This window comes from Colletotrichum godetiae (assembly GCF_030913485.1).
Source record: "Colletotrichum godetiae strain CBS 193.32 chromosome Unknown BDP55scaffold_8, whole genome shotgun sequence".
Taxonomy (NCBI): domain Eukaryota; kingdom Fungi; phylum Ascomycota; class Sordariomycetes; order Glomerellales; family Glomerellaceae; genus Colletotrichum; species Colletotrichum godetiae.
Genome location: NW_026851256.1, coordinates 741,148 through 764,762, shown reverse-complemented (window position 1 = coordinate 764,762; position 23,615 = coordinate 741,148). Strand labels below are relative to the sequence as shown.

Here is a 23,615-nt window from a genome sequence, read left to right as displayed (position 1 = left end):
GTCCTCGACGCAAGTCTGCCGATGACTGGGAGCACAACGACCCTTCAGAGTTGCAAATTTACCTCGAAGCTATGGATAGCGCCATATCGGAATGAGAAGTAGAAATCGAAACCGAAGATCCGCTAGAACATGAAGACGAGTCCAGTGCCTCCTGGGAGGAGTGAGATTATGTGCGGAGAGTCTGGAAAAGGATGACAGCGAAGTCTCTTGGAGACCTTAACAAAGGAGAAAGGAACATTCCGAGGTTTCGAGGAGATGATTTCAGGTCACCCAAAAATTACGTTTCCAGTGGAAGGATCAGGCGAAGTCAAATGCAAATTCAAGCGTAGCAAGGTCTAGCCAGGAAGAGACTCGGAGTGAGACGTGCATGCGAAAAATCGAATTTTCTGGAAATGACTGTCGCTCATTCAAGAGCACAATTATAGCGAATGGCTTGCAATGAAGGCTTTCTCTTTGTTCGCTTAGAAGGAGGCAACGATGCACGACGGGGATATTGCCTTAGACTAGGAATGAAACACAAGCTGTAAATATTCTTCAAGGAATCTTCGCTTTCGAAAAAGTACAAGAAAAGAGTAGGGAAATCGTTTCCATCTATTTCCAGACTCCAGACAGCAGCCTGCTCAGATATAACTATGATACTCTCGAACTATTTCACTTGCCCAATAGCCTGGGAATTCTCTCTAGCAGAACGCAACTAAGTCTCGTCGTAACACTACCAGCCAAACTTCAGACGTATCATCATGGCTCCGCAAGGTAGTCCCGGTGAATCTTCTCGCAAAAGATCACGTTCGCCGGAATTCAACGATTGGGAAGGCCGCTACAATCTACGCAGCAAGGTATTGCCGTCAAATTTCATTTCTTATCGACGCTAAACTTCGACACATCATCCGACTGAATCTCCCTACTGCCATTCGTTTGTCAAATGGTCTATGCCTGGCCACCGAAGCAGAAGCTAACTTCTTTAAGAAGGTGAAAGTGAAAGATGAGTGGGGTTTCTTGTAAGTCTCTACGTCAACGACGTAGGGTGGGCCCAAAGCTGACGACAAAGTCCTAGAGCACTGCCACAAGAGGTGCGGAACATGGTCTACGGCCTAGCTTTCGTACAAATTCGAATCACTGTCTATTGGGATTCACGAACTAAACGTTGCCGACAACGTTCAGACCTCAGTGGCTCTAGCTCTCTCTTACACACTTGCAAGACAACTTACGCCGAGGCCAGAGCTATGCTGGATTACTCGGCTACATTCGAGATCGAGGACATGGAGTATCTCGAAATGTGGCTGAAGAAAATCGGAATGAGAGTTCTCAACCTACGCGTTATCAAGTTGACACGGTCATTCCAAGCGGCCTTTGTGCGAAAACTGGGGATTGAGAACTTTCGAGTGTTGAAACAGAGGGAGTACAGAGCTATCTCGCGACGTGTTGCTCAACTTCTCAGCGGCTGCCAGCATCTTGAAAGTCTGGATTTGGGCTACCTTTATACCACGAAATACCAGAAGACCACACTCATCGAGTATAAGGATAACCCTAGGGATTGGAAAGTTCAGGTACGACTTCTGACTGAGATGGTGTTTGAGGATATGTTGCTCCTCTTGGCGGGGGTTAAGTCTTTCGGAAAGACTTTGGATCAAGTGGTGAACTTACTTGAAATTCATCCCAAGAACTTCGAGTCTATTACAAAGTATTACCATCTGAATAACAGAATGCCCGAGCGAGAGGCAGCTCGTCACATGAGGGTACTGGCTAGGAAGTTCATTGGAATTTGATCATAGTCCGGTCGAACTCGTCTAGAACAGGGCACCCATATACTGGATGAGGAAAAGGGGGTAGGGACAAGCTTGGCTTCTTGAAGGGCGAGTGGTGTTCCGGTGATTGGCTTATCATCGATGATGGTTGGAGCTGTACGTGACAGACCAGATTTGGTTGCTATCACAGGTGGGGTGGATTGTGCTGGAGTTGGACAACGCCGAAAAAACACATCAAAAGAACATATCATCCACGCGGGTTGCAGATGATAGATGGGCTGGAAATGGGTGTGATGGTTGAAGTCAAAAGCAGTATAGCTATTGGTTCCTGTTTCCCACATTATCGGCAAAAGAAAATGCAAATCCGAAAAAATGGCACTCCGAGGCGACACATGAATTCAAACAGATCTGGTGTGTTTAATGGTTGGTTGAAACAACTCCGTGGCGGAAGCCGTAGGTGTTTAGCGCATTGGCCAACAATATCTGGCCGGAGTTATGCAACGATCTCAAGGGAATAGTGCATGTGGCTTAGATTATCTGACTACGTTAGTCAGGTCGTAGAAATAGTATGGCTAAAAATGGCAAGGTGTTATCAAGCAAATACATTGTTTGACGTCAAACAAAACACACCTCAACATTGGCCACGAACCCTAGCCTAAGTAATGCGAACGTTCAACAGTAGTTCCCATTCACACAACGTCTCACGCCAAACCTTGAGAGGTCAAGTGTAATTTGAATGCTTGTCAGAATTTATAGGGTATCAAGACGGGACGACTGTATCTAAATTACAAAGATTGTATGGCCAAAAGACTCGTTGTATGAATGCTGTGTGGTTGCATCTCCTTTATGCGACTCAATGGTTGGTCTAGTGACATTTGGTAGGTCGATTACGAGTTGTCTAGCGGGAACTAGGCAGTGCCTTAGGCCACGATATCGTCATGCTTGTGTTGATATCGATTATGCCAGCTCTTTATTTATGCCAACGTGGATAGCATCGCTGGGTGTCCTGCACCGTGGTATGATGCATGTGGGTATTAGTTGTGGAGTGTTGGACCCTACGTTTGCGTTGCGCCGTTGTGTCTACTTCGGCGTTCGCGGTTTTTCGTGATGTTTCTAGCGGATGTGGTATTATTCCGACCTAGAGTTAGACATATCAGTTTTCGGCTGCTTATGAGTTTGCTCTATGGAAAGGGGTGATTACCTCTCTTGTGACATTAAGGTGTTCACCGGTGGTTGATCCAGTAGATGAAGCCGCCCACGCCAAATATACATGTACCAGCTGTGCACACAAGTTAGCCAAAGTTTCGGTTCCAGTCATGAAACTCTGGTACAAGTCCACTCACCCACTGCCAGTGTCTCTAGTACAGTGTGGTCGACACTTCTCTTCATGATCTCGTGCCCAACTTCCATCATCCCCTCCTGGATAAGCCGCGTATCGAGAACAGGCATGTTGAGTAAGTGGGTAGATCAAAAACCGCGATTTCGATGGGTCAACTAATGAATGTAAATGTATGCAGCTGATCGGAAAAGACGGAGATGCGCAACGATCACCGGGATCAACGACTTGAACGAGGTCTTTCTTTTGCGGACGAACTAAAACAAAGTTGTGGTTGTGGGTGCCCATATATCATCAAATTTTAGGTCTCTCCGATCGCGTCGGGCCCGCATCTCAACCATGCCGATGCGACGGGGAGTGGCCGGGGTTCGTGGGATAATCACCAGATAATGCCAAGAGATTCGAAGCGCCAGCCTGGGTCTGTATGGTCATTCCCACACACGCGGGCTTGGGAATGGGCTCATGTCATCTCATTTCGGTTTCAAAAGGGGGTGCAGCAAATGCGAGAGGATTGCGTTATCACGGTCAGAGGAGATGGTCCCATTGACTAAAAGGTAGTTTCGGGGCCGTCCTTAAACCGTGCTGGTACCGGGCCTAGGGGTCGCATTCTCGTTGAAGAACCCCACCAATTCATCTGTCACCTGGGGTTTGTGGATTTTTCCAACCTTGATTTACGGATCTGCGAACCACTACCGATGACTACTGAATATGTGAAATATTTTCCTTATACGCGCTGTCATCTACACGTCTAAGAAGTTGAATGACCCTCCAACCAACGACTCTTTCTACTTTCACCTCCCCATCTAACTTTTCTTTCTACCTTCATGTTTTGGCGTAAGCACAGCCTCACACCATAGTCCTGCGACTTTATCGCGATGTGAAGCCCAAGTGAGTCCATTCTGAGGCGAGAACAATGTGGCCCCCCACCGTTTCAGCCTCCTGAAACAAGGAGGATCTACGGAGAGTTGCGTGAACCCCTGCCCAACTGAATGCCGCGTCGGCTCATCTACCCACTCCGTCCGCCGGCCGGAGCATTTCATTACATTAGACGGCGAGGGGTTCCTCATCGTCCAATGTGAGGAACCAACCCAGCGATCACGTTCCTCGGTCGTAATCTTGCAGGCAAGTGGAAACGAGCACCGCTTTAGCTGCATTGAATCTCCAGGCACCACTAGCCCAGGTTCGTCGTATTGAAATTTCCAAGTCCGACGCAAATGCTCAAATGCCCGTTGCTGGCTCATCGCAATAAACTTTTCACCTTTTGTAACGCTGGTAGCCAAGCTACACATTCCACTTGGCAGCTGCGGCTCCCCTGATGTGACAAGCCGCGACGTCTTGGCCAAGCTCTTGGCCTCGTATCTTTCAGCGCTGCCACGTCGGCACTTACGTGATTTGAGACGACCCAAGAAATGACGGCCGCAGGAGACTTCATCGTTGTTTTCCTACAGTAGTACATATGATTGGTTAAAGCGCCAATTTTCGAAGACCATCAATCGTGGCTCTTGCTCTTGTCGGCCACATTTTTTGAGATAGAGTCTGGAATATCCTCCCCTATGTTCCCTTTACGAAAAGTGCAACGGCAATACGCGGAAATTGTTATAGTCTAATGCAAAGCTATTCGAAGGTATGAAGAATATAACTGATACAGGACCAATGTGAAGCGTGATATTACTACTTACCTACCGTGATTCAATTCATTCTCTTTCTTAAGAGACATTTGTCTTGAAGTTGCTTACGAATATCAACTATGAGCTGCGTCCTTGGCCATCAAATGATTACTGACCGTAGTCTCCATTGACTTGACTGAATCTATGCATTTTGAAGCATGCAACTTCACATAATCCGAATTTCACCTCGGTGAATTGTTTGAGTTCATGAAACCCGTATTGAGGCTTCAAGCTTTTACCAAGACTCATGGAAACGTGACGCCCGACCTTTCGTTTCTCACTCCGTTGTTGTAGACAATCTTCCCAAGCGAGTTTCTGCTTAGAGTCCCGAGATGACTGGTTGAGTACAATATCTTGACTGATAGCGAGATCGATAATATTGCTGCTTCAGCCATTGCAAAAGCATCGCAACACAACATTGCATTCACTCGAACTACGCCGCATACGGTAGGCCATGCACACATGACCATCGTTCAACCTCCTCTTAGCCAGTAGCTTTCTCCTGTTCTCCAGTTGTACTAAAACATCCTGAAGCAAGTAATTCCATTTCCATTGAAATAATGTGCTCAATTCCCTGGCACGGTTTTTCCTCGTCGAGCTGCGACTCGGAGGTACACCTTTGCAATTTAAGAGTGACCATAAAACCAGTCACCTATGTTTTAAACAGTGTGTAGGCTCACTGGGACTTCTTACAATTATGCACTGAGGTAGGGAACCCTGCTGACCTCAGAAGTCAATCCGAACGCTGTTGATCTCAAGTCATTTCTTGCTCTTTGGTTGGATACTACTGTTACAGCGCCGCGGAGATATGGCGCTCTTTAAAGTCAACTGCCATTCATTGATGTTCTGTCCTGAATGACTGGAAAAGAACTTTTAAGCAAACCCCAACCCGAGCAGTGATACCATCACTCTATCTTGTTTACAAGTGGTGATCATTTTCAAACTTCCCTCATTTCCACTGGAACTAGTCTGATCACTCGTTTGAAATTCGGCTGATGAGTTGACTTTGTTCTCGGCAGTGACCTCAACTCGTAAGAATCAGAGTAGATACTTGAGATAAGCAACTCGACCAAGTCATTTACGGTTTACCTTGGTCGAATTTTCTCTACGACCCCTAGGTTGTCTACCTATTTCCCAAATAGAAGACGTCCTATTCAAAGTTTGACGAAGACTTCTATCGAATGAGAGTAGTTTAACGAAGATCTGCCGATGACTTCGAGCTCAGGTGAAAGCATCAATACGATTCGAGCCCCCAGAAATATACTGGAAAGGTTCGTCCTATGTTCCAAAAGAATGAAACGTACACTAAAGGATGGAGAAAGATCTGCAAGCTTGTTGAAGTCACCCACCAGAAACATTCCTGAAGCTAGAGAAAAGTTGAAAGTGTAATTCTAGATGTCAATTACTCTGGCAAGATTAGACTTGATGATTCATGGTAAGTTAGCCTTTTTCCCAGCCAAATTCCAACCACCGACTTGCAGTCGTGAGTGCATAGTTACGAGACCTTAATCAACCAGGTAATTTGGCCAGGTGGCTTAGGAGGCGGCAACTGACAATAAATAGAACTAAACTCAAATAAATTCCTTGAAGTATCATTGAATAGAGAAAGGGCAATGTGTACTAAGAGATGAGGGCGTAGCAGAGGGTCTTTGTTTTTGGTTGAGCCAGGCCAGAAGACATGCATGAGGTACTTTACTGAAGTACTGGCAATCATCAATGAATTCGGCCGCGCCGAATGCTTTGGGTCACGAGACACGCGGAAACTTTGCATGTTGTCTTTAGATAGAATTAACTCATGTAACTCGTTGAGATTGCCATTCGGCTTCTCCTATGTGCTGTGCTCCTTGATGTATCCTCTAACGACCTCTCGCAAGTCACTTTGCGGAAGTTCCAAGATCTTGTTTGACTTGTCTTCTTCCTTGATAGCATGGCCGGGCACGTCGCCGAACCAGTACTTTTGCAAGAACTCCTCAAAGGGGAAACGACCTCCAGCCTTGAGCTTCTCCTTGCCCTCCTTCTCTGCTTCGTCGGCAGTCTTGTGCTCAACTGTGAATTTTGAACCTGTCTCCTCTTCGAACAGCTTATGGAGCTCGTTTTGTGTGACTTCGAATTCGACGATGTTGATGTATTTGTTCGCAGTTTCGGCAGGGTGTTGAAGCACCGCGACGATGCCCTCGGCCAAGAAAGAGAGTGATGTCGTGGAGACTTTTTGGTTTCCAGAGTCGAAGATCGTGATACTCTTATTCTCAAGTGAGATCCCGTAAATTCCTCGTGTGATACTCTGTTGGGATATGGTTAATTACACCTTCAGACAACATGAACTGTCCAAAGCGAGAACTTACCCAGTCGAAGAACAGACTCGTTCCAATACCAGTCCATGTGAAGCTTGGGTTCGCCTCCGTCTTTTTGATCAGATAGTCGACGGCGGCCGTCTTGGACTTGAGCCAATCGCCGAGTATCTCGCCTTCCAAGGTGCGTGTGTTGAGACCGTACTCGGATGGGATGAAGCGCTTCACGCCAGCGGCGATCGCCGCATCGATGAGCGGGTCTTGCGAGCCGGGTACGATGACTGCAACAGTGGAGATGGCAGAGATAACAGCATCCTGTCCGGCAAAAGCAGCCGTGAGAGACTCAACAGACGAGAGATCTGCCTTGCGAACAGCGACACCTGATGGAAATGTGGCGGTTGAAGTCTCGCGGGAGATGGCTGTTACTTGAAAGCCCTTATCAAGGAGAGCTTTGACGACTCGCAGGCCGACAAGGCCGGATGCCTAGATTCAGATGTGAGCTTTGGGCTCATATTGAAGAGTTGTCGAACCAGTACTTACACCAACGACGGCAACTGTTTTGATGGACATTTTGAACGGTATTCGATATCGAACGATTAGTAGAATGCAGCAGAAGTTCGAGAGGTTGACGGCTTCGCAGCCAAGGCACCAGATCTCTATTTATACGTGAAGATAGAACCTACAAACGTGGGAAGTTCTACCCCTCCAACCCCTCTATCCCCGTCATGAACTCTAAGGTTTGCGCCATCTGGCATGCCGGTTCTGGTTCCGCAGAGTGCAACCCTACGCGGGGGCTCTATATTCAAGCTTCCCGAAATACAAAAGGCAGTGACGATTCCCGCAACGACACCCACGCAGTTGCCCTTGCATCATTTCAGATCGACGATATGCCGCTGGTGGCCCTGGTAAAGCCTAACAAGGTGGCATGAGACCCCATATAGTCCTAGTCTATGGGTCGAAGCCCGGGTGTCCTTGTTGGGTGGTAATGGCGAGTCAGGTAGGCCGGCTCCCACTTTGTGCAACCTGTTATCTACCTAGACGGCTCCCACTCGTCACTTTCTACCTTCCATAAGTTTATTGAAGAGTCGAGTTTTGAATAACTTGGCACACTTGGGTCACTCTCGGTTTCTCCATGCGGTTTCTTCGCCATCGGGAATGGCCGCCCGCGGTACCTGGCGGCGGCACCGTGACAGGGAGGAAGTTTTCGACTTTCCGTCCGCGGACATGCTTGAAGATAAACTGCCGCAGCTGCAATCCGCACAAGGGTCACGGCTGCGGCCCGGAAAGAGATTCAGCTCCTCGGAATCCTTTGTTGCTGTGACGTAGCTGGTGCTCGCATTGCCAGTCTTTCTCACGAGATCTTTCGTCTTTTCGCCAGCCCCGAGAACGAGCGTGGGCCACCTATGTCAAGTGATAGGCCTGTCTTCCGAAGGTTAGACAAAATTGCATTGCTCGTAGATCAAACACTTGAAATGGGCAATCATATTTCTGTACAAGCTTCTGCATGTAACTGATAAGATGTATGTACAACATAGCCAAGGAGGCACCTTAAACCGCCTTATTTAGCTTCCAGCCACCGGCAAACCCGCGCGCAATGCAAATTGTCACACCACTAGCCGCAAGACAACATCCCGACCAGATCCAACCGCTCAAGTATCCATGCGACCTGGACAGCGCACCAGCAATGGGCGATCCGAACAATAGTGCCACAGACATGACAGTAAAAGCCATACCGAACCTGGTGCCCATGTAACTTTTGTCAGCCGTAAGCTTGACAAATGTGGTCGGCTGCAAGCCGAAGAACGTTCCGCTGAAGAAGCCGTACACCACAGTAACGGCAATAAGCGAAGCCTGGCTGTTCGTTGCCGCGAAGCAGAAAGCGGCAATAGACATGATGAAGACGGCGCTGGCAATCATGTTCATGATGCCAATGTAAGGCGCAAAGAAGTTGGGGATAATGCGCCCGACGATGGAAGCACCATTGAGCATCGAGAGGAGGTAGAGCGCCACGTTTTCACTAGCCATATGGTTCTCGAGGGCGTAGGTCTGCACGTAGACGTACGGCGTGTACATGCCCAGGAAGAGCAGACAGCAGGCGCCAAGGAAGAGGAGGAACGGCAGGTCGTGGAAGACGGACTTGTCGACGAGCGGTCGCCGCTTGAGAGGAATCTTGAGCTTCGATGTCTTAATGACGAGGTTGGCTACGCCAAGCGTCACGAGCGCAATGAGCGCGAAGACGAGGACCGTCCATCGGAAGCCAATCTTGGGCTGGATTGCTCGAAACATGGCCGGTAGGACAAGACTGCGAAACGATGTTAGTCGACTCTTATGTTTCTATCCTCACGCTCGTCGAAGCATCACTTACCCGCCAACACCGCTGCCGTTTGCCGCGATGCCATTGGCAAGTGCCAGCCTAGTAGAGAACCATTGTGATGGGAGTGCAACTCCCAGGGTAGATAAACAGCCTGTTCCAAGGCCGATTATGAGACCCTGGCAGAGGAGGAACTGCCATAGGTTCTGGCAGAAGGCTTGGAGGATGAGCCCAATCAGCACCAGGATGGATCCTACCACGAGCAGGTATCGTGAGTAGCCCAGGTCGTAAATTGGACCAATAATGAAACCCAAGAAGACCATAAGGAAATTCTGTAGAGAACCAATAGTTGAAATCTCAAAAGCGGTGTTATCGCTCAGGAGATCAGACTGGTAATAGGCCTGAAAGGCGCCGAAGCTTGAGATGAGACCTGGAATGGTACCCAGTCAGCGGACTACTTTCTCAGAGGACGTCGTCCCACGTTGGCGTTGCCGCTGCAACAGCATCTCACGATGGTTGCATCGCGTAAAACGCACGTCTGAAGATCGATCTTACTTACCCCATGTGTTAAAGTAGATGAAGAAAGACCCGAGGATGTGGAGCCATGCCTGCAAACCACCGTCAGGAGGTCCAGCAGGGGTTGTTGTTGACTTCTCTGCAGTAGGTGATGCTTGAGATGATGTCGGTGGGCTGTCGCTACTGCCGGTGTTGTCTGTTGCGATGACAGAAGTATCTATCGCGGCCTCGCGTGTGCTATTGTCCTTTTCCGGGTCTCGTGGACCATCATTCGAAGTTGAAGCCATTGCCGGCTAAGGAGATCATCTGAATCCAATCCCGTCCTGTGTGAGCGGCTCAGGGCGGGATGCCAAAGTTTATCCCAGCTTCAGATGGTCTGAAAGATTGCAATAGCCGCCTTATCAGTGCACCAACGCGACAAAGTAGAGAACGAAAGAAGGTTTAAGTGATGAAAGGGGGTGTGTGAGTTAGCATCAATTGGACAATGCAGGGTCTGAGTCGAGAAACGCGGTTCGGCAGTAAGCAAAGTATTCCCGAGCTACGTCTTCTTACGCTCATCTAAGCAAAAAATTGCGTTGTCAAAGGCCCCTTTTTTCCATGGGTTGTGGGGTTTGCCTTGGATTTTTTTCTTCTTATTCAATCGACCGACTGATAAGATGAGCCGATGGTCTTGTATTGATTCAACCCACTTCCCTGTTCTCAATGCAACCTTTTATTGTTGATGTGATCGGGTCCCCCGACAGTACCCGCTCCACGCCGCGGCATCTGCAGGAGATCGCATCCAGACGTGGCACTTTGGCGGAACAGAATAGAGTTAAAATCTACGTGCGTCGATGGAGAGATTCTTGACAGTTGGTTTGGGAATTACTACCTCTTAGCAGTGAATGATGGTATAGTCAACTTTGTCACAGCACGTATGGGACGCGATTCACTCCTCTCTTTGCCTCCCAGTATGATGGCCAAAGATCATTGGATTGCACTGGCGAAAGCGAGACCTCGGCCGGCGCCCGGGAAGGATCATCAGAGGTGCGGAATACAAACCGGCGACAGCGCCAATTTAGGCAGGCTAACCCACTGATCTGCCGCGCGCGTCGGGTCGCCACTGGAGCAGATTCCAGGGTTATGCTGGCTAGACGTGCCAGAATGCAACGGGTTTGACAACCTGCCAAAATGGGCTGACAACCCATCCACAGATCCAGCTGGATAGTTTTGCCCAATTTGGGTCAGAAACTGGGGCCGGATCTGACCATGTTTCGGCCATTCCCCATTAACCATTGGTCGTGCGTTTTCGGCACCGGCCGTTGACTGCTCGATGTTGTCGTAACCAAATTGAGATGGTAGTTATTGAGGGAATGACGTACGGCCATCACTAATCGTAATTGTTTTTAGGTTCAAAATAGCCATGGTAGGCAAATGAGCTGGGCCGAATATGTTGATCTCTGAGGAGATTTGTTCAGCCCTGCATGCGGTGTCTATTTCATCAAAATTTCGTTCAAAGATAGAACTACCCTACACCTAGCATAGCAACTCAATCAAAGTCGCGAGGGAAATGGTAGTTGCGGAAGAGTGGCCAGGCTCAACCAACCCCGCTAGGATGACCATGGCAAAATCGCGACGACCTAGAGTTCAGGAAAGGCGAGTAACTACTCACTTCATGCCCGCATTTACACTACGCAGAGCAACACCTAGCGGTCGAAACTGTTCATCGTCTTCATCATCGTGTTTGAAAACGTCATAATGCAACTACATCATCAGGCTCGCTACTTGCTGTTCTTTGATGGCGTTGTGTACCTTACGCACTGAGTTCAGTGGCCATGTAATTCGTTGGAAAAGACTCTTGTTCAAATGACTTGAATTCCCTCCAAAATTTCTCCCAATTGAGACTGTGAGCGCCAAGTGACCTCTTGTCGTTTGTCGTCGAGAAGCTTCTAGAATTCTCAATTTCCTTGTGCTTACGCCCTAAGCTTGATCTGGACCCTTGATCGACTACGCTCCCCTTGGCGACAAGGTTGCATGACCTGGAACGCCTTATGTTGTTGCTAGAAAGGAATGTTCCAGTAGGAAAGAACAGCATTTACACTCTGTGGTTGGACGCGATCAAGAGTCTATGCATGGTCAATTGTCAGGTCGGCAACTTGTTGAAGTTGAGATGACAGTCGAAGGGCGTCGCTTAAGCAGGCAACAGCGTCTTACAACTTCTGCTGGCTTCTCCAATCGCTTGGATCGCTCTTAGCACAGGGAACTTGGACCATGGTGAAATCTACTCGACAGATATTTTGGAAGAATATCTGGTAGGTGTCAATAACAAGCCCTTGGTGTACATGATTGACGATTCGACACATATAAGTAGGAGGTACTAACAACTCGGAGAAACAGGAAATGACAAGAACAAAGCAAGCTCATCCGGGAACGACACAGCCTTTACACTTATCCTTCTCAACTTTCACAGTTCTGTTACAATGTCTTCAACATCAGTCTTATCGAAGACGCTTCAGTCCATTACCGACACCAAGATTCGCGAATTGGAGAAGCAGCGGACTCAATACGAGAGCCGCAAGACGAAGATCCTCGAGGAGGCCAAAGGATACGCCGACCAGAGCGGTCGCATCAGCTGTTTGCTTCACGGAGTCAAGGATCTTTACTCGAAGGGAGGCAACGACGATCCTAGCATCGACAATATCGACAATTTACTAGCTCAGTCCAAATATGACACGTCGGTGCCTCCCTCGGTGTTGCAGGCGTCTGAGGACCTGTTGAGGTCCAAGCTCGACGTACAAAGCCATAAGCTCAGCATGGCTCACCTGTACTCACGACTTGTCACCGAGTGGATCAATCCTGGAAGTCCCATGGAGGGTACAGACGCCACCGAGCCGTTGAAGAAAGACTTTTCATTCGAAGTCATCGACCACCAGAAGGAGCGTCTCCAGAACCTCCGTGACCAGTTCGAGAAGGTGGTCTTCACACCATTGGAGACCGACGAAACGGAGATTAATGCCTATCTGGCCAGTCTATTCAACACAAGAGAGAGTGAAAAAGCGCTCGAGGATGTGCGACAACGAGTCGCGCAATCGAGCAAGAACTTCCTCCAGAGAACGAGCCCGTTCAACAAGACCACGCTAAAGATGTGTATTGCCAGCCTCCTCCAGCAGGATCTCCTAAGCGACGAGAAACAAGCGATCCTACGCGAGTTCGATTCCAACGATGTGGTACTTCGAGAGATTGCCGATGTCTTGAACACGCGATTCGCCGACTTTGACAACTGGGAGTGGGACGCCGGCGATGAAGGAGTATCGTACCTCCCGCGCCAGCAAGCCAATGGAAAGTACCGCATATGGATGGACGAAGATGTGCTACAGGCAATCTTTATCCACTGGGTCGGTATCAAGGGCTGCGTCAGTTTGAAGGAGACCCTAACGAGGCTCGTTTCTCTGGACGGACCCGATCAAGTCTGGAGGTGGCACGCCGAGTCACCCGCGACTGAGAGACAAAGCCAGCGGCGAGCGTATTATCTCGACACACCCACACAAATCTCTGATGAATCCTCGCGTTCAGCAACAACAGGGTGGACCAGGGGTACTAGGGGGCGCGGAAGGGGTGGGAGGCTGGCATCTTTACGGAATCGCCAAGCCCGATCTTCCATCTCTGATGATACGGTTGCCGGTTTTCGCAGAAAAAACTTCATCAAGTACTTTTGCCTCGCCGCCCTGCCAAGCCAAGTAAATACGCTCAACGAAGGAATGTACGACGATGGAAGAATGTCAGAAGAGGATGATGATGAAGACGACGCTACTTCGTCTGAATGGGGGAAGGCTAAGAAACCGACTTTAAACATCAAGCAATTCCTTCTGCGCACGCTTGCAACTGAGACGATGATCCATCAAGCGCTTGACGGCAAAGCTGCCGTAGTGCAGTCTGATCTCAAGTGGTTCGGGGCCGGCCTGTCTCATACGTCAATTTTTGCCACCCTCCGCTTCTTTGGCTTCCCAGAGAACATAATCGCGTTCTATCGCAAGGTTCTCGAGACGCCAGTGAACCTGGGCTCGTCTTCAGATTCAGAATCATCATCGACCGAGCCTCGCATCAGGCGAAGGGGTATGCCAATGAGTCGATCGCCTGCAAAGCTCATAGGTGAGTTGATTCTGTTTGTGATGGACTTTGCCGTCAACCAGGAGACGGGTTTACAACTGTACCGCCTACACGACGACCTCTGGGTAGCCGGCGATCCAGCGGATACTGCTAGGGCGTGGATTGCCATGCAGCGTTTTGCCAAAGTCATGGGATTGGAGTTCAACCTAAAGAAGACTGGCTCGGTGTACTTGACCAACGGAGGAATTCCTCGGGATGAGACCATTGAAGGAGAGTTGCCCAAAGGTCCTGTCAGTATCGGCCACCTCGTGCTCGACCCAGAGACTGGAAAATGGACCATCGACCAGGCGAACGTGAAGGAGCACGTGAAGCAGCTCCAGAAACAACTTGCTGAGTGCCGGAGTATCCTCGACTGGGTTCGCACATGGAACAGCTGCATTGGCCGCTTTTTCGGTCAGGCGTTTGGAGAGCCGGCTTACTGCCTGGGCAAGGAACACGTCGAGAGCGTCTTGCGAACCTACCAGAAGATGCAGCACGACATCTTCACGCCATATTCCACTGAGAAGGACAACAACTCGGTTGCCGGCGCAACGAACAGCCAACTTAGCGCTGTCTACTACATCAAATCCAAGATTGAGCAGCGTTTCGGTGTTTCGGATGTGTCGGACGCTTTCATCTTCTTTCCGGACCAGCTAGGTGGCTTGGGACTTCAAAACCAATTCATACCATTTCTCAAAGTCCAGAAACATCTATGTGGGACAGGAGTGTCCCCAGAAGAGATGGTCCAGTACTTTTTCGATCGGGAACGCAAGGACTACGAGGACAGGAAAGGAACATTTGAGTCGACCAAGGCCATTGAGACGCGTGAGCTAGGGGATGATTACCTTGGCCGGTTGGACGGTCAATTTTTCAGCCCTGATGATGTGGAGACGTTCTTCACCTTCGAAGAATTCACCGAAAACAGAAGTACCACCAGCAGTCACTTGAGAGACCTCTACGAGCGTGTTCAGGGAACCCCAACTGCGCTGAGCCCCAAGGCTGACCGGCAGGTGTACCAGGCTGTGGAGGACTTGCCTATCCAATCGGCCAATTCGCGGTCTGAATTGCGGTGGGTAGTGCAGATGTATCATCAGGAGGCGAAAGATCGGTTCGATGGTCTAAGACTTATTGAAGAGCGATTCTTACCGCTGGGTGTCATTGACATGATGAGGCAGAAGGCCGTGAGATGGGGTTTGGTTCTTTAGGAAAATACCTAACACTAAATTAGTCAATGAAGCATGAATGATGTGAAGTCCTTGATACTATTATGTGAATCACGTCGCGCACATTTCTTCCTTTTGACTGCTGATGTGGTCCCGCAAGTATACATTGAGGTTGTGATGAAGGAGTGTCCTAGTTACAGAACCTTTGGAGTCATCTACCTACTTATGGATACGTAGGTCTTTTCCTTGGCCTTATTGATATGGAGGTCACCTGGACCAATGATTTTGCGAAACTTGCTTCTGGCTTCTGGCTTTCATAGTGAATGTGGCAGTGCCAACACGACATTAAGTCCTCATACAACTACCAGATGACGGAAGCGTATGAAGATGCAGTGATTCAGGGACTTTACTGAGCCTGAACATAATCTTCAGCCATTTCTCAAAAGGGGCTTGAAAGTCCCTCTTCCCACAGCCGCTAAACTGAAATCCTAGAACAGCACCCAAATTCGATTCAAAACTCGGAAAGAAGCAATCATCACGCAGCCAAATAGAACTGTACTTCCAAGTCAAAGCATCCACCCGCATTTTATCCAAGCAAATAGCAATACACAACAGCATGTGCAAACCAATTCCCATCAAACCTCCATACGTGGACGGGACTTTGCTTCCTGCTACAGAAGACTGGCATCAGCGACGGCGCCTGCGCACCGGAGGGCTCAGCAACATTCGCCCGCTTAGATCGGCTTGGGATTATATCTCAAAACAAGACTGCCGCTTGAATTGGTCAAACATGGGCACAATCAGAGGCAACGAACTCATCCGTTACGAGATTGGAATAATGGTTAGGGGAAATTGGGGTTTCAGAGGTCGCATCTCTTCGGTATGCTGACGGCATCCTCTGTTTCATTAGACGATACCAGACCTTCTAATGTAATCGAACCTGAGCGGCAATCTCTTGACTCTATTCCATGCCAGTGACGTTGCAAGGTGTATCACGGACGAGCTTTTTCAAATTCGACGAATGACATGAGTTGCAACACTCCAGTCATTAGGCTAGTGGATTCTACGTGTATAATTATTTACATCTATGCAAGCTGGCAGTCATATCGGCGACCCAATGTTCGGTTTACTTTCTTGGGTCCCAATTAGCATCAACATCGTCAAGGAGGTTCATAGTCTTGATCACATCGGCCCCGAGAATCTTCTCTAAGCTCACCAGCTTAAAGCTAGCTTCGGTGCTGGTACTACCATCAGGCAGTTGGTTCGCATCGTCGTGAGTAACAAACAATCCGTGAGGAAAGTCCTTTCCGAGGTGTGTTCCTACCGCAGTGATGCCGTCGGTGTTCGAGACAGCATCGATCTGACCATCTGACGACTTGGGGATTGTGAAAGTCGTCACATAGTAGTGAGGGTCTGCCCGGGTGTACACGTTGTAAGAACTGATGCCCTGATTGGACACAAGAATGTATCCTTGATCAGGTCTGACGCCGTAGACGAGGGTAACGCCCTCCACGTCGGCGAAGGTTTGGCCGTCGCCCACGAAAGCAATTTGAATGGCATCATCATCCGACGAGTCGGGCTCGGCACCGTAGCGCCACAGCGCAGAAGGCTCCTCACCAAGGAATATCCAGCCATTTCCCTCGTCCGTTACACAGCCTTCGACTTGACCCCCTGCACCGCCTGTGAAGTCGCGGACGAGAGTGGTCTGAAGAGTCCCGTTCGAATTGGAGGTCAACTCGTATTGGAGATAACGGGCGGACTTCTCATTGACAAAGAGATACTGCTTGCCGCTCGTGGGAGACTTGTACACACAGGAACCATAGACTTTGTAGTCTTCCGGCACAGGTTGAATACCGCCGGGAATGTCCTTCAGAGTTCCGTTTGATGTCATCTCGAAGATGCTTGGAATATGTCAGAAACTTTTCAAATAACTCGGGACTCCCGACTCACCAAAGTGTATCGTCGCCACGGCAAGCAGCAAAAGCAAGGTCGACAGTTCTGTTTCCAGCCTGGAAGCCGTAAATCATATCAACGTTGTTTGGTTCCGCCGCTGGCAGAGTCTGCAGCAGCTTGCCCTTCAGGTCGAAAACACCCAAGCCTGCACCCTCGGTAGACTTGGTCGTAGTAATGATGCGGGACTTCTCGGCGGATCCTGGCGATATCCAGATGGCGGGGTCATCTCCATCGCCGCCATTTTGGTCTGTTTCGTAAGAAGCCTCGACCAACACAGCCGAGCAGAAGAGACCTCCCCATCCATTCTCGCATTTGCATTGTTGTGGCCCAACACACTCGCCATGTCCAGAGCAGTTATTCATGCACTGGATCTGATCGCACTTGTCGCCGGTGAAGCCAGCGAAGCAACCGCATCCGAGAGCATTCTCCTGACAGTAGCCGTTGGAGGAACAGACGTCGCAAATCGGGGAGTGGGTACGGCTTTCGGTCTGATTCCGAGGGTCATACGCAATGTTGACATCTATCCCGAGGTCATCGAGAGCACCATCAAGAGACACCAATCCAAACCCGGCAACGTTGTCCGCTTCAACAGCAAAGCCAAGAGCGCCGCTGGGGTACTTTGACGTCGACCCCTGGTAGATGCTGAGGCCCTGGACTTCGATATCCTCGAGGCCACTCAATTTGATGTTGCCAAGCAGGTCGAACGGGTACTTGTAGACAGCAACGCTACTTTCTTGGGCGACAAACACGTATTCAGCGCCGGTAGAATTCGAGACATATGTTGCAACACCAGTCACATCTTCTGCAGCCTCGCCAAGCTTGGTGATTTCTGGGGCAATAGTCGATTCTTTGAGATCGAAGACGTAGACATCCTTGTCATCGTCGGCATTGATGACCATCTTAGCCTGAGATTGCACTACCGCACAGCCAGAGAATTCCGTTGGGACCGGGATGCTTTGAACCTGATCCTGTTAGTAAGAAATGAGTTGAGAAAATGAAGCCAGGCTCTCTCTCACCTCCACCAGTTCAACGGAGTCCTTGGCTGGGCGAACTAGATACTGCACCACCACGGTCTTGCCGAAAAGAAACACATAGTCGTTCAGACTCTTGGTGCGCCACGAGCACATCGCTGCCCAATCTCCAAGCATCGTCACTTGGGCTGATTCAATTTCCGTAAACCCTGGCATCTCGTAGACGCGAATGACGGAGTCCGGCATCGCAATCGTGAGCGCATAGTCTTTCCCCGTGACATTGTAGACCGTCGTGATGAGCTTTGTTCGACCGGTGGTCATGGACTTGACCTCGGCCAGTGGCGAGTCGCTGTCCAGATCCCAAGCGTGAAACCCTCCCGTGGCAGCACCTCCATCGTTTCCCAGAAGTAGAGGTTTCTCTTTTGAGTAGAATACGTTTGTCCAATCGGCTTCGAGTTCGCCACCGGTCAGGGCAGTGATATTGGCCTCGACATCGACCTTGGAGGCGGCCGTGGCTAGCCAAGGATGTATCGCGACGGCGGCGATGGCCGCGACGCAAGCGAGGTACTTGAGGCCCATGGCGGTTATGTCAAGTCGGAAGAGGTCTGCCTGACATGACAAGACATGCAAGCTGAGGGCTCGCCTTATGAGGAGAAACAGTCCATTTATCATGTCGTCTCATTGCAGCCCCCTCCAAGCGGGCGGACAGCGGAGGAGCAGGTGGCCCCACGTCCACAAGGCCGGGATCGCAATGCAAGTTCAGCCCCTCCAGGTCCCCTTCAGGGATGAGAGACTAGGCCACGACCTTTTACCGAATCTGCTTTCAGTTTGGCATTTGAAGGACAAATCCTGCGTCAATACTGTGGGTGATGGAACACTGATGGTTCCCTTCGGGTGAAACGCGTGCATGAAAGGGAGGAAACAATTGGTGGAGGCAACGGGACGAAGAATCCTTGGAGCTTCCATTTTTGGAGTCGTCCGTCTTGGCATTGGAACACCGTTGTACTCCAAGGTGAAGTCATAGGTCCGAACGAGGAGCTGGTTGAGAGAGACTCGACTCTTTTGATTCTGTCAGAAAAGTCAAATGCCATGCGTCCCACTATTCGTTATACTTTAATTGTACGGTGACATCGGGGGGGGCTTCCGAGGTTGACAATGGATTTCCGTTTTCTGTCCTGCACAACTTTACAATTGGCTCGTGTTCAATGCTGAGCCGAATTAAGCCGCTCTGATCCCGTCGCGGGCTTCAGACGCCAAGTCCCACGTTGTCATTATTTGTTTTGACTTCTCGATGTATATGAAATCTTATTGGCCGCAGTCTGGCTCGATAGAGCATTGTTCCATCTCTCGTATGGCCATCTTGAGCTTCGAAGCGCATGCAAGCGAGCTGGATTTGCGGCGGTTGCTTCCACTTCACTAGGTGAGCACAGACTGTATTCGATCTCTTGCTTGGCTTCATTGTCGGCCCATTGAACCTTACTACTTGCGCTCATGTTTTCTTTCCTGAATACAGGAGTCGCCTGAAAGATCGTCGACGCTGCCTATATTATCACTCCAGCCAGCATTACGGGACAACGCTCAAAATCCTAGCCACACTCGGACAACCAAAATTTGCATTTTATTCATGGCCCGCGGAAGAGGAAAACAGGGACTAGGTGCTCTGGGACTTGAAAACCTCGAAATGACCACATCAAGCAGACTTAATCAGCCTCAGTCGGCGGCGTCGGCAGCCTCCCTGTTCTCCCTTGTAAGATATTTGCAACGGCGATAGCCAGAAGTTTGCAGCAAATGGTTTCACGGGCGCGAGTAAGAGAGAAGTATGAAGTTTGAATGAAATGGTATTGGTGCGCTCAATTCCACCGCGGTTGTATGTTCAATGCATCTAAAGGTATCTGAAGTTCTATCATACAATAAAGAAATTTGAGCCGGTTTTTCTGAAAATCCCACGTCAGGTCCGTCGGCTAATGCGCCTTATGAAGAGGGAGCAGCGGTGCCGGAAGGAGGGCTGCCGCTCATGGTGCCGTTACCACCGGGACCGCCGGAGCCGCCGCCGCCGCCAACAGTCTGGCCGGTAGAGTGACCGCCATCCTCGTCAAGGTAGCCGGCAATGTTGTAGTAGTCGTCATCGGTGTAGTCAGCGGAGGCGTTGACACCGATCTGGATCCAGGCGAAGAGACCGTCCTGGAGGTCGTCGCTCAGATAGACGAACTGGGGGAAGGGGTCGTAGGAGGCATCGGCCTGGAGGATAGACCACATATCGTCGGCGTTGGAGGTGATGCTCTGCTCGTTGGTGTTGTAGGGGTAGAGCTCCTCGACGGCGGAGCGGATGGTCTCGGGCCAGAAGACCTGGCCGATGTGGCTGACGGGAGCATTCCAGACGGAGATGGTGCCGTTGGGCATCAGGGTCGCGTTGGTGTGCGAGAGCAAGTGGGTGTGGGTGGCGCGGCCCTCGTAGTGGCCGGGGAAGATGGTCTCGAACTGGGCGACACCATCGGCGTCGGTGAGCTGGATACCGCGGAGGAACGTGCTGTTCATGCCGTCGGCGGCGTAGTTGCCGTTGGTGGAGATGCCGGAGTAGATACCGGTGGCGTTGCAGTTCCAGATGTCGACGGCGACCTGGGGGATGGGGTCGCAGGTGGCGACGTCGACGTACTGGACCTCGAGGAAGACGGGGACACCATCGCACCACTTTTGCTCAATGACGTTGGAGCGCATGTTCTCGCCGACAATGTAGTAGGGGCCGTCGGTAATCTCGGGAGCCAAGACGCAGGAGGTGTTGGCGCTGAAGACATCCTCAAGGGGTGTGAAGATGCCGTTGTCGCTGGAGGCGGTCATGTTGTGGTTGACGGCCTCCCAGGCGGTGAGCTCGTCCGCATCACGGCGGTACTTGCGGGCAGCTATGGAAAGGTCAATGAATGTTCGGTCAAGTGTCTTGAACAAGAGTAGTACTTACGGGTCTTGAGGCCCTTGGCGGCGCGAATGTCCTTGACCTTCTGGGCACGGCGCTCAACGGCGCGCTTCTTCATAGCTTGAGCACCGGCAGTGTTGGAGCAGGCGTTCAGGGAGCGCTGGCCAATGGCGGCGACGTTGTCACGGAGCTGGATGTTGCGCTTCATGTGGTCATGGCTGTGGTGCTCGCCGGGGTGGGCAGAGACGCAGCCGGCGAGAGCGAGGCCGGCGGCCGAAAGGGCGGAGATGCGAACCATTGTTGATATTGTCGTAGTAAGACCGGGCTTGTAGCGAATGTTGGAAACGATTGTGAGTGTCTTTGTTGTAGAAGCGACTGTTGTTGCTGCGGTGGTTGCGGCTGATAGTGCTTCCAATATCTTAGATGTCCGGCTCCGAGAGCAGTCTTTATACAATTCGATCTTCGTTCGACATCCCCGCCGTCTATTCCTATCAACGCGTTCATCTCTACGTGATGTGGACAGCCGATGGGGACTTCGCTCTCATCCGATACCCTTACATGGGGAGCCCTCGTCACCTCCCGTCCCGCCTGCTATTTTCGACTCTTCCATCGAGAGTCTGCGGTCCATCGTCTGAAAATCTGTCCAACCAGGACCGCGCAAAAGGTCATACGCTACCCGTTGCCGTCGTGGCACGCAGGGGTTCCGTACTTCTGAGCCTCACATACACGACTTCGTTACCCGCCGGGGGCGCATTTTCAACTTTTCGAGTCAATGCGTCTCCACGCCAGTGCCTGTCCTTAAGCGTCCCTGACGTCCTTAACTCAGCCTCAGAGCACACGCCAAGCGGTTAAGAAATGCTTGGAGAAGCTTGAGATGGAAAGAAGGTGGTTCTAAAGCGGAACCCGGGGTCGATCCGGAGTGGGGACTTGTCCGGGAGCGAGCTTCGGGCCTCCCACATCCCGCTTCGTCGTTGGGGTTCCCGACATTGGCGGAAAGGCTTCCTAAGTTTGGTTCCATGACATTTGGGCCTTCTCAGGTAAAAGTTCCCAGGGGCACCGGATGACGAGGCCACTCTCCACTTGGCGGGTGGCGCCGCTGCGCGTTTGCGCAAGCTTCAATGAGATTGGACTAAATTCCGCTGACTTGAACAAAACATGCTCGACGAAGCTCGGGAGACAGTGGGCTTCAGCGGAGAGACCTTGTCAAGCTTGTTTATTTCCCTGGGCCACATCGGTCTGTGGGAGGGCTTTGGAAAGGGGCGGAGAAGGCTCTCGCGGGGCCCGAACTTTTCTTCCCTTTTTGTCTCCTGTGCATCAGTCAATGCGGAACACTTGCGGAATATATGGAAGACGTGAAAAAGTGACCAGAGAAAAAGAACATCTTCGAGATATCGACATACAGCTCGATTGACTTTTGACTTTGAACTATCTTTGTCATTGAGCAGACGAGCTGAGTGTGCATGCGTGGTGTGGAGCAGAAATTCTCCCACATTGAAAGAGAGTGTCGGAACTTTAGGCCTTGCGTAACTTTATTCAGGGGGGTTCATCTTGTCTCAACGTCCCGCGCCTCAGCCTACTACCGGTATGTAAACCAAACAAACATGAATCATCCAGCGAAGTCTACCTCCCTGTGCCCGGATTCACCGACACAGCGACACGTTGGCCGGGATCCCTAATTCTAAGACGAGACGAAATGGACCTATCTGGGCGCAGTCAATCAATCTGATTTGCCGTCATTGGCTGTCGGGCCAGTTGTGACCCTCATCCACAGTCGAGGCCTTGAGGGGGAGGGGTGTTCAGAGTCGTCACTCGACGCGTGTCAGTCGTGACTTGTCTAATTCCGGGTAAGGGCGCCCATTCATTCGTAATACGACACCACAAGTGACAACCGCACATTGGCTTCTCTTCATCTTCTTCTAAACTCGGTCTCCATCAAAACCGCATGCACCGTTGGGTCTAAGCCATTTCAGTCACATCTGGAAAGATTCACCGGACAACACAGGGAGCCTAGAGGCTAGGCCGAGGCTCTGTTCGGACTCCAGAAGGCAAGGCGAAGAAAAACTTGCGCATAGCCAATTTCTGTTTTGATTTGGATCGGCAAATCGACTGACCGCTGGGATTACTTTTCAGCGATTTCACATTCAGATATCGAATGAATAACGGCTACCAATCTCAGTTCTCCGTCCATTATCATTCAGGGTATGCAATTGACACTGCTATTCGTCCGTCAATCATGAATAGACTATCATTCTTCTATTATCTGAATCGATGCAGTTGAAAACTCAATAGTTCCGGCCAAAAATTGCACACCTCCGCAGCCAGACTTCTGTAAGCCAAATCTATTTTCCAGATCTGAGACCTATCACGAGTGACCGATCCCAACTTAGGCTGGGCAGCCTTTCGTCTCTTTTGATAGCCATTCATTTTCGACTTACCCCCGAATCTCTTGAACACATTTGCAACACCGCTTTCATGATCGAGCTTGCAAGTCACATCTTCTAGAACCCCTATCAACAATAGGGGATTTGCACGACCGATACATTCACTCCGAAAACTCTCTACTCGCCATGTCATTGACAACAAGCTACGAAGTCATAGGCAGGTACCGAAGTCAAATGAACCGTCTTACTTT

General features: G+C 50.3%; 7 protein-coding genes across 7 annotated transcripts; 2 read left to right on the top strand and 5 right to left on the bottom strand.

Moving 5' to 3' along the window:
* Positions 1-376: 376 nt before the first annotated feature.
* Positions 377-1,766, top strand: BDP55DRAFT_712639 (uncharacterized protein; the record flags this gene model as incomplete). The annotated part of the gene is made up of 3 exons (XM_060578212.1): positions 377-836; positions 970-998; positions 1,055-1,766. The coding sequence occupies exons 1-3, from the start codon at positions 741-743 to the stop codon at positions 1,764-1,766; spliced, it is 837 nt and encodes a 278-aa protein (XP_060433229.1). The 5' UTR covers positions 377-740.
* Positions 1,767-2,968: 1,202 nt separating this feature from the next.
* BDP55DRAFT_725691 (uncharacterized protein) lies at positions 2,969-3,194 on the bottom strand (the record flags this gene model as incomplete). The annotated part of the gene is made up of 2 exons (XM_060579040.1): positions 2,969-3,024; positions 3,089-3,194. 2 exons carry the CDS (start codon positions 3,192-3,194, stop codon positions 2,969-2,971), a joined length of 162 nt encoding a protein of 53 aa, XP_060433228.1.
* A 3,382-nt stretch (positions 3,195-6,576) lies between these two features.
* BDP55DRAFT_545597 (isoflavone reductase) lies at positions 6,577-7,606 on the bottom strand (the record flags this gene model as incomplete). Its single annotated transcript, XM_060568585.1, has 3 exons — positions 6,577-7,029; positions 7,091-7,519; positions 7,577-7,606. 3 exons carry the CDS (start codon positions 7,604-7,606, stop codon positions 6,577-6,579), a joined length of 912 nt encoding a protein of 303 aa, XP_060433227.1.
* Positions 7,607-8,368: 762 nt separating this feature from the next.
* Positions 8,369-10,534, bottom strand: BDP55DRAFT_576676 (major facilitator superfamily transporter). Its single transcript, XM_060570784.1, has 3 exons — positions 9,907-10,534; positions 9,402-9,777; positions 8,369-9,338 (listed from the first exon to the last, which is right to left on the bottom strand). The coding sequence occupies exons 1-3, from the start codon at positions 10,148-10,150 to the stop codon at positions 8,585-8,587; spliced, it is 1,374 nt and encodes a 457-aa protein (XP_060433226.1). The 5' UTR covers positions 10,151-10,534; the 3' UTR covers positions 8,369-8,584.
* A 5,562-nt stretch (positions 10,535-16,096) lies between these two features.
* BDP55DRAFT_702069 (phytase) lies at positions 16,097-18,654 on the bottom strand (the record flags this gene model as incomplete). Its single annotated transcript, XM_060577939.1, has 3 exons — positions 16,097-17,052; positions 17,102-18,066; positions 18,121-18,654. The coding sequence occupies 3 exons, from the start codon at positions 18,652-18,654 to the stop codon at positions 16,278-16,280; spliced, it is 2,274 nt and encodes a 757-aa protein (XP_060433225.1). The 3' UTR covers positions 16,097-16,277.
* A 1,233-nt stretch (positions 18,655-19,887) lies between these two features.
* Positions 19,888-21,471, bottom strand: BDP55DRAFT_702068 (Intradiol ring-cleavage dioxygenase). The gene is made up of 2 exons (XM_060577938.1): positions 21,029-21,471; positions 19,888-20,972 (listed from the first exon to the last, which is right to left on the bottom strand). The coding sequence occupies exons 1-2, from the start codon at positions 21,279-21,281 to the stop codon at positions 20,047-20,049; spliced, it is 1,179 nt and encodes a 392-aa protein (XP_060433224.1). The 5' UTR covers positions 21,282-21,471; the 3' UTR covers positions 19,888-20,046.
* Positions 21,472-21,480: 9 nt separating this feature from the next.
* On the top strand, positions 21,481-22,465 carry BDP55DRAFT_653409 (uncharacterized protein). Its single transcript, XM_060574184.1, has one exon. The coding sequence runs from the start codon at positions 22,044-22,046 to the stop codon at positions 22,392-22,394; it is 351 nt and encodes a 116-aa protein (XP_060433223.1). The 5' UTR covers positions 21,481-22,043; the 3' UTR covers positions 22,395-22,465.
* Positions 22,466-23,615: the final 1,150 nt, after the last annotated feature.